This window comes from Miniopterus natalensis, chromosome 1 (assembly GCF_054644295.1).
Source record: "Miniopterus natalensis isolate mMinNat1 chromosome 1, mMinNat1.hap1, whole genome shotgun sequence".
In the NCBI taxonomy this organism is placed as follows: Eukaryota; Metazoa; Chordata; class Mammalia; order Chiroptera; family Miniopteridae; genus Miniopterus; species Miniopterus natalensis.
Window position 1 is genome coordinate 151,998,616 of NC_142081.1, and position 12,243 is coordinate 152,010,858.

The 12,243-nt window shown below is 41.7% G+C and overlaps 1 protein-coding gene across 1 annotated transcript; it reads right to left on the reverse strand.

Moving 5' to 3' along the window:
- Positions 1-8,787: 8,787 nt before the first annotated feature.
- Positions 8,788-11,865, reverse strand: TIGD2 (tigger transposable element derived 2). Its single transcript, XM_016203223.2, has 2 exons — positions 11,798-11,865; positions 8,788-11,645 (listed from the first exon to the last, which is right to left on the reverse strand). The coding sequence occupies exon 2, from the start codon at positions 10,711-10,713 to the stop codon at positions 9,136-9,138; it is 1,578 nt and encodes a 525-aa protein (XP_016058709.1). The 5' UTR covers positions 10,714-11,645; positions 11,798-11,865; the 3' UTR covers positions 8,788-9,135.
- Between the last annotated feature and the right edge of the window lie 378 nt (positions 11,866-12,243).

Sequence of the window (12,243 nt, forward strand, 5' to 3'; positions counted from 1 at the left end):
ATCTCACCCTCGGTGCCTTGTCAGCTCATTCTTTGCACCTCCATCCAGGGAAATTTGTTGAGGCCTGTGCTGAAGTTGTATTCCTTCAGGGAGGATTTGGGTACACTCCCACCAATCTACTGCAAGCACGACCACCTTAAATTAAATTCTAAGTTTGATGGTCTGAGGACCACACAGAGTGAATTCATATTGCACGCCTATGTGAAGTCAGCTCATGTTACAAATTCTCAGGAAAGATGTTTCTATTCCTCCCACCCAATGCCAAGGTCAAGACAGGAAAGTCTTCTTGCTGTCCCTTCTTTCTGACAAGTTCATTTCTAATTCTCTTTCACTGAAGATGTAGTCTTTTGTGGTCCCAACTGTATGGGAGATTTTCTCCTATCTCTCTGGCTTTTATTAAACAATTTTTTACTGTGGTTACTATAAATGATGCTCTCCCACTCCTTCATTGTAAAATTCTTGAGAATAGAATTTTTATCTTAATCATGTATATAGTGGTCCATATGGTATTGATTCATTCTGTCAACCAAGATTTTTTTAACGTATTTGTGTCAGGACTAGTCAGTTCTGGAGATATAAAAATTGCCAAGGCATTTAAGGTCCCCCCTGTCCCAGAGTTCACTTGTTAGGGTACAATTATAAGTATTCAAAAATGTACTTGTGAAACAAATGAATCATTCCGTAAAGACTAGCAAGAGAAAAGAAGAGGAAAGTGTCAGTCACAGCCCTGGCCAGTGTGGCTCAGTTGGCTGAGCATTGTCCTGTGCACCAAAAGGTCGCCGGTTGGATTCCTGGTGGGGGCACATGCCTGGGTTTTGGCCTCAATGCCCAGTAGGGGGCGCCAGCCAATCAATGTTTCTCTCTCACATTGATGTTTTTCTCCCTCTCCCTTCCTCTCTCTCTAAAATAAATTTAAAAATATAGTTTAAAAAAAAATTGTCAGCCACAAAAGAAGATACGGTTACATTTCTAGAAATAGCAGCAAAAGGGACTGCGATAGTTAAAATTAGCTTCCTACGGAGAGCATTCTAGAACCAAATCTAGGTTCAGAGGGTCAGATAGTGCCCAAGATAAGAATAAACTGGCTTAACTAGAGTACAGAAGCCTAGAAATAGAAAGCTAAATAATCTCCCAACAACCCCTGCAGCATTCTTGAATAACTTGCTTTTATCACAGCTCCACTCTGTGTGCCCACATCAGTTAAGGGTATTGGCAAATGAGGCAAAGATGATGACAGTCACTCTCAGGGGTACATTCTCCTTCAAGGTTCTCCCTCGAAGGACAGGGAACTGCTCATCTCTCTCTGCATTTCCATTCCCCTCTTTTATTCTTACTTATTTACACTTTCGCTTCTCCGCTGTGTCTTCCCATTCTCCGTTATTGTCTCTAGGTTATCCTGGAATTCCATGGGTGATGAGGAGACTCTTGTTGGGCTTCTTCAGGAGGGGGCTGGCTGCTTTGATTAGAAGCTTGGAGCTTTCAGCTCCACCTCCCAACCTCTGAGGAGGGGAGAAGGGTTGGAGATTAAGTTAATCGTCAATGGCAAAATGATTCAGTCAATCATGCCTATGTGATGAAACCTCCGTTAAAAAACCTTAAACAACGAGGTTCAGAGAGCTCCAAGTTGGCAAGCACATCCATGTGTCAGGAAGGCGGCACACCCAACTCCACAGGGACAGCAGCTCCTGTGCTCAGGACCCTTCTGAACCTCACCCTCTGTCTTGCTACATCTGACAGTTCATTGTGTCCTTTATCATAAACTGTGACAGTAATGGGGAAGGAGGCTGTGGCAAGGCCCAGCTTTGTCAGACAGAAGTGTGGGTAACCCGGGGACTCGATACCTGCAACGAGCATCTGAAGTGAGGACAGTCTTGGAGAATGGAGCCCTTAAACCCCTGGGGTCTGACTCTGGGCAGTCAGGGTCAGAACTGGAGGATACCTAGTTAGTGTCAGAGTTGGAAAAGTGGTGTTGAAAAAGACACCAAGTGTTTGGTGCCAGGATGGGGGAAAAAAAAAAAACAATCCTCTACCAAACTTTACATCATTACTTCTAATTACACCTTTAATAAGCTTTCTGTTGAAATCATATTACTTTGTTACTAGAATATGACCTGCATTCCTTATATTCGTTCCCTCCATCCCAAGTCAAGCACAACTAATTTCTCAAGGGACAGCTCATACGCTACTTGTAATGAGAAGTCTTTCCAGATTCTCATCAAAATTTATCTTTCTCTCTTTTATACTTTCATTTCTTATCAGGTATCTTTAATCATAGCACTTTCACAGTCTACTTTGTGTTAGAGTAAGCAAGAAATGCACAAGTAACAACAACAAAAGGTTATGGAATGGAGACATTCTATTAAATACCTGACCAGGACTCCTCAGAACTGTCAAAGTCATCAAAAACAAGTAAAATCTGAGAAACTGTTACAGCCAAGAGGAGCCTAAAGAGATATGGAAACTAAGTACCGTGTGGTATCCTGGGTGGGATTCTGGAATGGATTTTAAGTTAAAAATTAAGGAAATCTGAATAAATTATAGAAAAACAAATAAAAACCTATTATGGTATGTTATATGGATAGAACACATATACAAGGAAAACATGCTATTCTTGAATGATCCAGAAACTTTTTACCAAGATTAATTTACATACAAATAATTCAGAAGTATGGACAGCAAGACCATTATTTGGCCACAATTTGAAAGCTCTATAATTTATTTTATATATTTAAATAAAATAAAGCAGCATGTTTTTTAAAAAAATGCACAAATTAAAAGGATTATCTTTTCTCCTAAATTAGTGAAACATAAGTGTTTGTGCATGAGCAGTTAATAGTACTATGAGCAATTAATAGTACTATGAAATAAGACTACTGAAGCTAGATTATCTTTTAAGTACCTAACTTTTGCATATTTATATGTAATACATAATTATGCTTTTATTAATATAAATCGATATGGAAGCTTTTCATATATGCCATTATTTTTAGTCCTACTTTCAAGAGGAAGGCAATATTTACACCAAAAATCTTTATCATATTTCACAGACTCTCAAAGACATTTTACATACCATTCAGAAAGACAAAAATGCTTTCTGAGTGGTATGTAAAATAATCAATTATAATTGTAAGATGCTATTGGTTGTAAGAAGTATCCTGATTTTACAGGTATTAAAATGTATCTATTTTTTTTTTCTAATATATTTTTATTGATCTCACAGAGAAGAAGAGAGAGAGAGAGAGAGAAACATCAATGATGAGAGAGTCATTGCTCGGCTGCCTCCTGAATGCCCCCGACTGGGGATCGAGCCCGCAACCCAGGCATGTGCCCTGACCGGGAATCGAACCACCATCTCCTGGGTCCCAGGTCGATGCTCAACCACTGAGCCATGCCCAGCCGAGCAAAAATGTATCTCTTTAGAATCAATGAAGTGTAGTTTTTTTCAATGGTAGAAATGTTTTTATTATATATTGTGCCAATTTAACTGACAACTCTAATTTACAGTTCTGAATATCCATACAGTGCAGGAAAAAACCCCTGCATTCTCTACTTTTATAGAAAAGTAATTTAGGTATTTATGTGCTATTGGTGAAATGTCTTATTAATACACTGAGAGGACACAAACTCCCCCAAATGTTTAAAGTAAATTGGCAAATGGCCCCAAAAAGCTGATTAACACAAAATGGAAGTGCTATCTCTATACACTGTCCCACAGTAACAATATTGTTTTAAAATACAGTCATACTTTGTGAGTCAGGTTTGTGTTGTAATTACTACATTGAAATAGCTTAAAGTATGTTAGCTTGGCTAAGATCATATTGATTACCAAAACTCCTATTTAACTCAACTTTTAATTTTTAAAGCCAAAAAGAATTTTTAAAAATCTCAGTTCTCTGTCATCTTAACACATCAAATTTATGTATATAGTCTCAGACATTTCTCATTAAGAAACAAAGAAGTATCTTGATAAAACTTTATTCTGTTATATGACTTTTTAAAAAAATTAATTGCTTCAGTAGATGAGAAAAACTGTTTGTCATAAGTTTACTTGGTCTTGTTTTAGGCTCAAAAGTAATTATTTTCTTTGTAAATAAGTTCCAGAAAATCAACATATTCTGAAATGTAGGAAAGAATTAGGTATCGTTTCTATTTGTCTTGGAAGAAATTAGATGTGATTTGGTTACAAGTACAGCTGTGAAGATTTCCCTTGACAAAAAAAGCACTTTGGCAGAGGTTACTTTATAGGTTAATGAGGCTGCGTCTTACAGTCAATTTTTCTCTTCTAACTTAAAAAAAAAAAGTTTAATGTTACAAAATCTCACTGATTTCTTTAATATCTGTATAATAACTCTAATACATCATATCTCTGAGATTTAATTAGTTACAGTGGTAATAGCTGATGATCTCATTACAGAATCACTATTAAAAAAAAATCCCCAAAGATGGATGTTCAAAGTTCTAGGGATATTCATAAATCACAACTAAAGTTCCATAAAAGGAATTACACTAAATATGTTCAAATCCATCTTTAGGTTGGCCACAAAAGTGAAAGCCAGGATGCCTTATACATTTCACTATGCATTTATAGCACCTTTTGTTTCTGTTTTTCCAAATTATACTAAACAAATATGTTCTTGACATGGGCCTGTGAGCCAGGCAGCCTTGGAGCTTGGGGAAACCTGGGTGAAGAGAAACAGCGAAAAGCCAGGAACAGGGATGGACCTGGCACCATGCCCACCCCCCAGCCCCCATTCCCCCATCCCGCCACACACACACACAAGCAGAGAGATTTCTATGGGGAAAGGATGTTGGCCGCCCTGGTGACCGGTGGAGGCACAGCTAGATCCACCCTCCAGCCCCAGGCCTTCATGACATGCCTATCAGCTGCATGGAGCTTCATTCAAGGATTTTCTGAGCCTGATGGATTTATGGTGATAATTCAGCTGCCTGGGGAATAAAACTATTGGATGCAATCTCTGGAATTGCACCCAGAACATTTCTGGATGCTAATAGTGGTTTTAAGGAAGGCCTTGGCTGAGTGCCTCATGGATTCCTGCAGCCTGGCCCACAGCTTCCTGCAAGGGCTGAGATCTCTGTCCTTGTCTCAGACAGGAATGTTTGGTTGGGTCTCTGCCAGCTCCATTTGGGGGCTCCCTCTGAAATGGGTGAAGTACTATAGCTCACAGGATTGGTGTTGAGGATCACAAAATAGACATTGATTTGTGGAACACCCAGGATTGTGCCTGGCATGCAGCCAACATTCAGCACATGAACTGGGAGTATTCCTGTCCTCCAAGAGAGAAAGATTTCACTATGGGCCATTCCACCTGTGTCGAGGAGGCAGGTGCTGTGCTGGGCTCTAGAATGAAGATGGACTGAGACTGCAGTCTAGCCCTTGGAGGCTCACAGTCTGAAGGGAGCCCATGTCCTTGGTCACTAGGCCACATTGTCTGGAGCTGAGGGAAGCAATGTTTACTCCCTTCTTGGCCGCTGGTGACTGTGTGACTTTAAGCAGATCAACTCCCTTCTCTAGGTCACTGGTAGGGAAACCATCCAATTGCTCTTCTAAACTGGGACACTTGAGAGTGAAGGGGGCACTATAACGCTTACTCAGGGACAACCAATGGACACCAGAACACTGCTAAGCAAGCCAGGCCCAGTGACCCCAGGACACCTGTTAGATGGGGGACAATGCTGCTGGTACTGCTGGTGCTGCTTGGTGATGGGGTGCAAGTCTGCTCCTCCCATTTCCCCCACTGCACTTCACAGGCAGTTTGCATTTCTGCTTCTGGGATATGAGCTCATCATCACACAAGTGTGCCTTCAGCTGCTTGGAAGAACCCCTTTTTCTTTGAGCCCTGTTTTCCTAAACTGCAGCTAGAGCAGGCCCCATCTGGTTTTTGTTTTGTGTTTTTTTTTTTTTATGGATGGGCCCATGTTAATTGACAGCATACACTGTAGCCCTAGGAACCTGGGGGACTCACAACTGCCCTCTCACATATACAGACACCCCAGTCAGCATTTCCAGTGATGAAGTGATATCCTAGACCTCTACAGGGCTGCCCATGGCCCCTGGAGGTCTGCTCAGTCACTGGAAGAGAGGGCTGTGACTCTCCAGGCCAAGCCTAGAGACCAAGGGTTCTCAATGAATAGCCATAGGGTTGCTTAATAACTGAAGCTTATAAGTGCTTGGAATGTGTCTATTTAACCTGCAACCCTTTAAAATTTGAAGAACCCGAGATTCAGGACAGTTCAGAGAGCTGCCAAGGTTATCTAGGGAGAAAGCAGAGAAGCCGGTGTTTGCACTTCAGTCTCTTAGCCTTCAACAACCTTACTCCTGTTTGTGTTTCTCAAAGAACACCCCTGAGGTATGCCAGATGATTTTAGGTTACAGATGGTCAAGCTGTAGAAAAAAATTTTTTTATATTTACTTTAACTTGAACAAGAGAAAGACCACAACTGGCACACAGCACCTGTGATATTGCAGGTATTATTGTTTAGGATGTAAAGTATACATTTAAATGAGAAAAGGTGAACTTCGTGAAAATGCTAAGGTGATGAGTGGACACAGCCCATCCCGAGGAGGGCTGAATTTAGAGTGCAGGTCCTAACTCCGGTTTGTATACTTTGTGTCAGGCTCAGAGTGCCTGAGCCTGTGACCTGAGTAGCTGTGTCCTGCTTCATGTTATCTGTGCCTTTTAGCCCACCATGGTCCTCCCAGGACAAGAGCATCACTATAATGTTCTAATTCTGCTTAGACTGACTGAGGTTACTGATCTGGGCCCTGTTGACTCTATTATTTATTGAGCGCTCAAAGCTTCCTAATCAGACCCTGTATTACTCTGAGATTGAATTACAAAATTTAAATACCACTATACATTTTTTTAAAAAGTGTACTTAGCTGCCAAACACTTTCCATTTGGTCTGAGATCTGTCAGTCTTTCAAATCCTCTAAAAAACAGGCAATTTTATAAATGGTAACCAATCACCAGAATTTGTGGATATCATCTTTAAGGTGCAAAAAGTCATATTGAGAGCACATTATTTCTGTGCTTATCAAACTAGGATACATATAAGGAGCATGTGGTACCTAAGATAGCATGATTCATCTTCCTAGAGGATATGAATTGTATACTCATGTATTACAATACCAGGAAGAGGAAAGATTCTTGTATTACAATTAATTATGGAACTAGAACACAGTTTATACTAGCACTTATGATAAAACACAGCATCAAATCACTTCAATGTCATGATTGAAGTGAGAAGTTTCTGGGGGGGGGAAGCAAAAAGCTCTGTGAAAAGAAAAGCAGTAAATACAGGCATACCTGTTTTATTGAGCTTCATTTTACTGCACTTCATAGATGTTACATTTTTTACAAACTGAAGGCAGATCCCTCCACCAACAAAAGCAACACAACTCGCTTTACTGAGATACTTTATTGTGGTCTGGAACAGAACCCACAGTAACTCCGAGGTGTGCCTATATGCCTGGGACTAATTACTATAACCAGGGTCGCCTGTGACATTTCTTTTGCTCTGATTTTCTACTGATTGTGTTACTTTAGTATGATAAAATATTTCAAGTGTCTGCTTACTGCTATCTTATCTACTTTAAAGGTATTTTATTACTTAAGTGAATTATGCCAATATTAGTAACATAGAGTCTCTTTTATGAACAAAGCCAATATCTATTTATTAGCAGGAGCAAATAAATTACAATTCCATTCTTATATTTTTATAATTCAACCTAAGATGTCTTACGCATACCTACATACCTCATTGTGCCTAGCAGCAGATGGTCAGAAAATGATTTCTAAATTGGATTAACCTTTCATTTTTCACTGAAATAAATATTATTGTATTTCAACAGAAACTAGTTACTTGAATCTCTTTGATCTCATTTCCATCTAAAGAATTTTCCCAGTGCAGCAGCATCACGGTTGAGTCACGTGCTAGATCTGTTCACCACACTTCTGAAACTCCTAATTTATGCAACTCAGTAACAGTAGCTAACACTCAGAAAGGACTACTTCTGAGTCAGGATCTGATCTAAGCCCATATTAGTTAAAATTCATACATTAACTCATTTACTCCTCACAAAAACTCTCCAGGGCAGGTGTTACTCCTATTTTACAGAGAGATTGAGAAACTTGCCATGGTCACACAGCAGCTGATGCTGTTCTACAGTGCCTTCCACACGTTCTATTTAATGTCAGTCCATTGTTCATGGGTCCACAAATTATATGCTGCTTGTATTCTCAGTATTTCTCACAGAAAAACAGGCTATCTGAAAGAAAATTATATACTTTAAGCTTAAAAGTGTTACGTAAGTATCACATAGCTTATTAAAACCTATTGACATACCTTTAACTAATAAAGGATCAAAATGACAGATAACAAAATTTAACCCTTACGTCTTCTCATCACAATGGTTTGGGAACTGAAATCTATTTTTTTCCCCAGTACGAAGAAACCCTCCCTACTGTCAGGTGGAATTAAAGTGCAGTGCAAGCCTTGGGGGGCATCTTAACCTAGTTCATCTTCCTTCATTATACTCGGAGATGGCCAACCTGAATTGCTGAGTGCCCCAATACTGTTGGTACAGGATGTCATACTTAAGGGTTTAGACTGTTTTCCTTTAGTTCTCTGCTCTCACAGTGAAATACTTCAAGCATAATCTTTGCTGAGTTCCAAAAATTTCAGCAGGCTGAAAAATCATGGTAATGGAAATGTTACCCCCAACATTTCAATTTGGAAACTGAAGCTCATAGAAAGTCATCAAAATTCATTTTAAGTCAGATTTATTGATTGCCTACAGTGTGCATGGTCGTCTATTAGACACAATGAAATTCAGGCACAAAACAGACACAAGATCCCTGGCCTCAGGAACCTTATGATCTAATTAGTATAACACACATTAGAAACAAAGGACAGACAAGTTACATCTCAATGCTCACTTACTAGAATTGACATTAAAGAGCAGTAATTTAAGTAACCCAAAATGACATCTAATCCTAAAATCATTTATAAAATGTATTTGGCCTTGAAATCCACAGCACTTCAAGCAAGACAATCAAGTTCCACTGCAGATAAAGTCACAAAGATGCAAATACACTGAAACCCGTAAGAGCGTTATTGTGTTTTGTTATTTTGGATTTTCTGCTTTCTTCTAATTATCGTTCTCAGTCTCCGTAATACCAGCTTATCAGACAGAAGCATGTCATCTTGTTGTTCTAGATAATCCAGCAAATTTTCGGTCCATTCAAGTGCAGCTTTATGGCTAATGTGCTTTTCTGGATTTACCTCTGTTTTTCTAGTCTTGTTGAAAGGCTTTTGCTCAGCAGGCTTAGGCTGGTCCTCAGCACCCTCCCTGTCCGTCAGGACCTGGCAGCTTGAGTCGCTACTCTGAGAGTCAAACCACTGATCAATATTCTCAATGTCAACGTGTTCACAGTCTTCTGTATTCTGTAAAACCGTTGCTAAGTTAGCTGCTAAAATGGCTCCTTCATCAATGTTCATACCTGAATTCTCTTCGTTGCCAGGGAAAAGTTTCTTCCAAGCTTTGGTTATGGTACTAGATTTGACCATGTTCCAAGCTCTTGACGCTTCATAAATTGCATCCAACACCGTCAAGTTCTTCCAAAACATTTTTGGGTCGGTTCCTTCATCCACGTATTTCTGGAGAAGCCCTGCTCGGTAGTATCTTTTTACCGTGGCTAGAACTCCCTGGTTCATAGGTTGAATTAGACTTGTGACGTTTGGTGGCAGGTATTTCACAATTATCCTGCCATCATCTGAACTCAACAGTTCTTCATTTGGGTGTGCTGGAGGAAAATCCAAAAGCAGTACTGCTTTTTCTAGAAGCCCCTTGGATTTCAAATGCTTCTGTACCTGTGGCACAAAGTATTTTTCAAACCACTGTCTGAACACAGAATGTTCTATCCATGCACTTTTCTGACTGAAATAAGTGACAGGAAAGTTTGAGAGGTCAGCTCCTTTGAACGCACGGGGTCTTTTTGCTTTTCCCACAACACAAAGATTAAGTTTGTGTAAACCTGTGGCATTTGCACAACACATAATGATGATTCTCTCTCTGCTTGACCTATAACCAGAAGTATTTTGCTCAGTTTCAAGAACTAATGTCCTGGATGGTAAACATTTCCAGAATAACCCAGTTTGATCAGCACCATAAATTTGCTCTGGCTGTAGATTCTCTCTCTCAATAAATTCCTGAAAGTTGCCGCAAAATTCACTGGCAGCAGTTTCATCTCCTTTTAATTTTGTTCCTTGACTAGCAGCCTTTGGAATACCATGGCGCTGCTTAAATCGAGTTAGCCATCCAGATGATGCACTAAAGTCGCCTTCCATCCCTAAAGCATCAAAAAAGAACTTGGCTTGTTTTGCACAAATCGCTCCGGACACCGGAATCCCATCTGTTTTTTGTTGGTTAAACCACTCTATCATAACTCTATCCAGTTCCTCGTATGTTGATGACTTCATAGATTTACGTTTGGATACCCCACTTGTAGGATCTGAGCTGTTTGCATAGTTTATTATCCTATCTTTGTTCTTTTTAATATCTCGAACTGTGGATTCACCAATTCCATACACCACAGAAAGTTTTTTGAAAGAAATGCCTTCCTCAAGCTTCTTAATAATGTCAAGCTTGTCCTTAATTGTCAACACCACACGCTTACGTTTCCCCAACATTTTAGTGTCTAATATTTTAGGCGATTCCTAGAACAAGATATTTAACCACCTTGACTTGAACACAACAAGACTAGAAAATGGGGTTTTAAAAATCCCTCCCGTTCCCCCAGGACCTAGATGGATAGCATGCTGGCCAATTTCTAGGCAAGGCGTATGTGACTCTCACTTTGCTGTTTGAAAACTTACAAAATTCCTCAACAAGTACCCGCTCCAATTAACCCTATCATCTACCTTCCTTCCTCCTCATTTAGTTTAAGGTTTTTTTCATGAACTACAATCTCAGTGGAGACTGCAACCAATACTGGACCAGCAAGTTCTCTAAAACAGTCTTACTGCAAACTCAATTCTTCTTGCCGTCGTTACAGGTGAGGTTATTTGCTAAAGGACTAAGGCTCAGGAGGAAGTATTTTGGGAAATGTGCTGGCAAATAAATAGTTTAAGAGAGGATTTGCATACACGACATATAGGAAAATATAATGGGAAAACTCATCCCGACTCTCAGGCCCTGCACTTAGTGGAGTGCTGCCTCCTCCAGGCAAGGACAGTCACAGGGACAGGCAAGTGAGTGGCTATGAAAATCATAAGCAAGCATAAGGTAAGGCAGGCTGGACAGGAGCGAGCGGTGCAAAAAATAAAAAAGGGAAGGCGGACAGGGCAGGCAGAAAACTTTGTACGTTAACACGACACAGACTTAGACCTAATGTATTTAACAACTGGAAAGCAAATGGGGTAGACAATAGGTGGTGTCACATGATCAAAGCAAGCATCGAAAAACTTCATCGGTGGAACCCAGGGCTCATGGTGGAGGGTATGGGGTGGGCGGCTCAGGGACGATGTTATACACAATCCTGGTGAAGGAGGGTCCTCGGTGGGCCAACAGAAGTACTGCAGGTCCTGTGGGGGGCTGCAGAGGTATTCGGAGCCTCCGAAACCTAAAGGAAAATACCAAAAAACACATTTTTTTCCCAATATCAGGGTCTGCGGCATTACCCACATCTATCCTGAAACTATGTTGAAAAAAATTAGCGTCTCCTATCCACGTGATGGCTAAATACGACAAATAACGCGCTCAGGCATTCATTACCTAAAGTGACAGAGCGGGACCCGGTCGCCTACCTCCCGAGACTGAGGGGCCGGCGCGCAGCGGGGCGGCGAGGGCGGCGAGGGCGGCGAGGGCGGCGGTGCGCAGGGCGCGCGCGGGCGCGGGGCGTCTTCGCTCTCGCCGAGGGAGCCCGGGTCCGGCCGCGGCCACCGGCGACCGGGGTGTCACCGCCGCAGCCAGCCTGCGGGCGAGCGGCTGCGTGGCCCGGGGGACGCCCGTCCAGGGGCGGGGGGCATCGCTCTCCGCCCGCCTGCGCAGCGCCGGACCGCCCCGGGGGCAAATGGAGTCTCCGGGGGGAGGCTGACACGGGCGGCGCGGCGGCTGCCTGGACCCAGCGTCGCCGCCGGAGCCGGAAGGCGGGGGATTAGGGTGCACGCGCGCGCCCCCGCACGAACGTTGTGTCGCCGCGCGGGCGGGGCCTGAGCGGG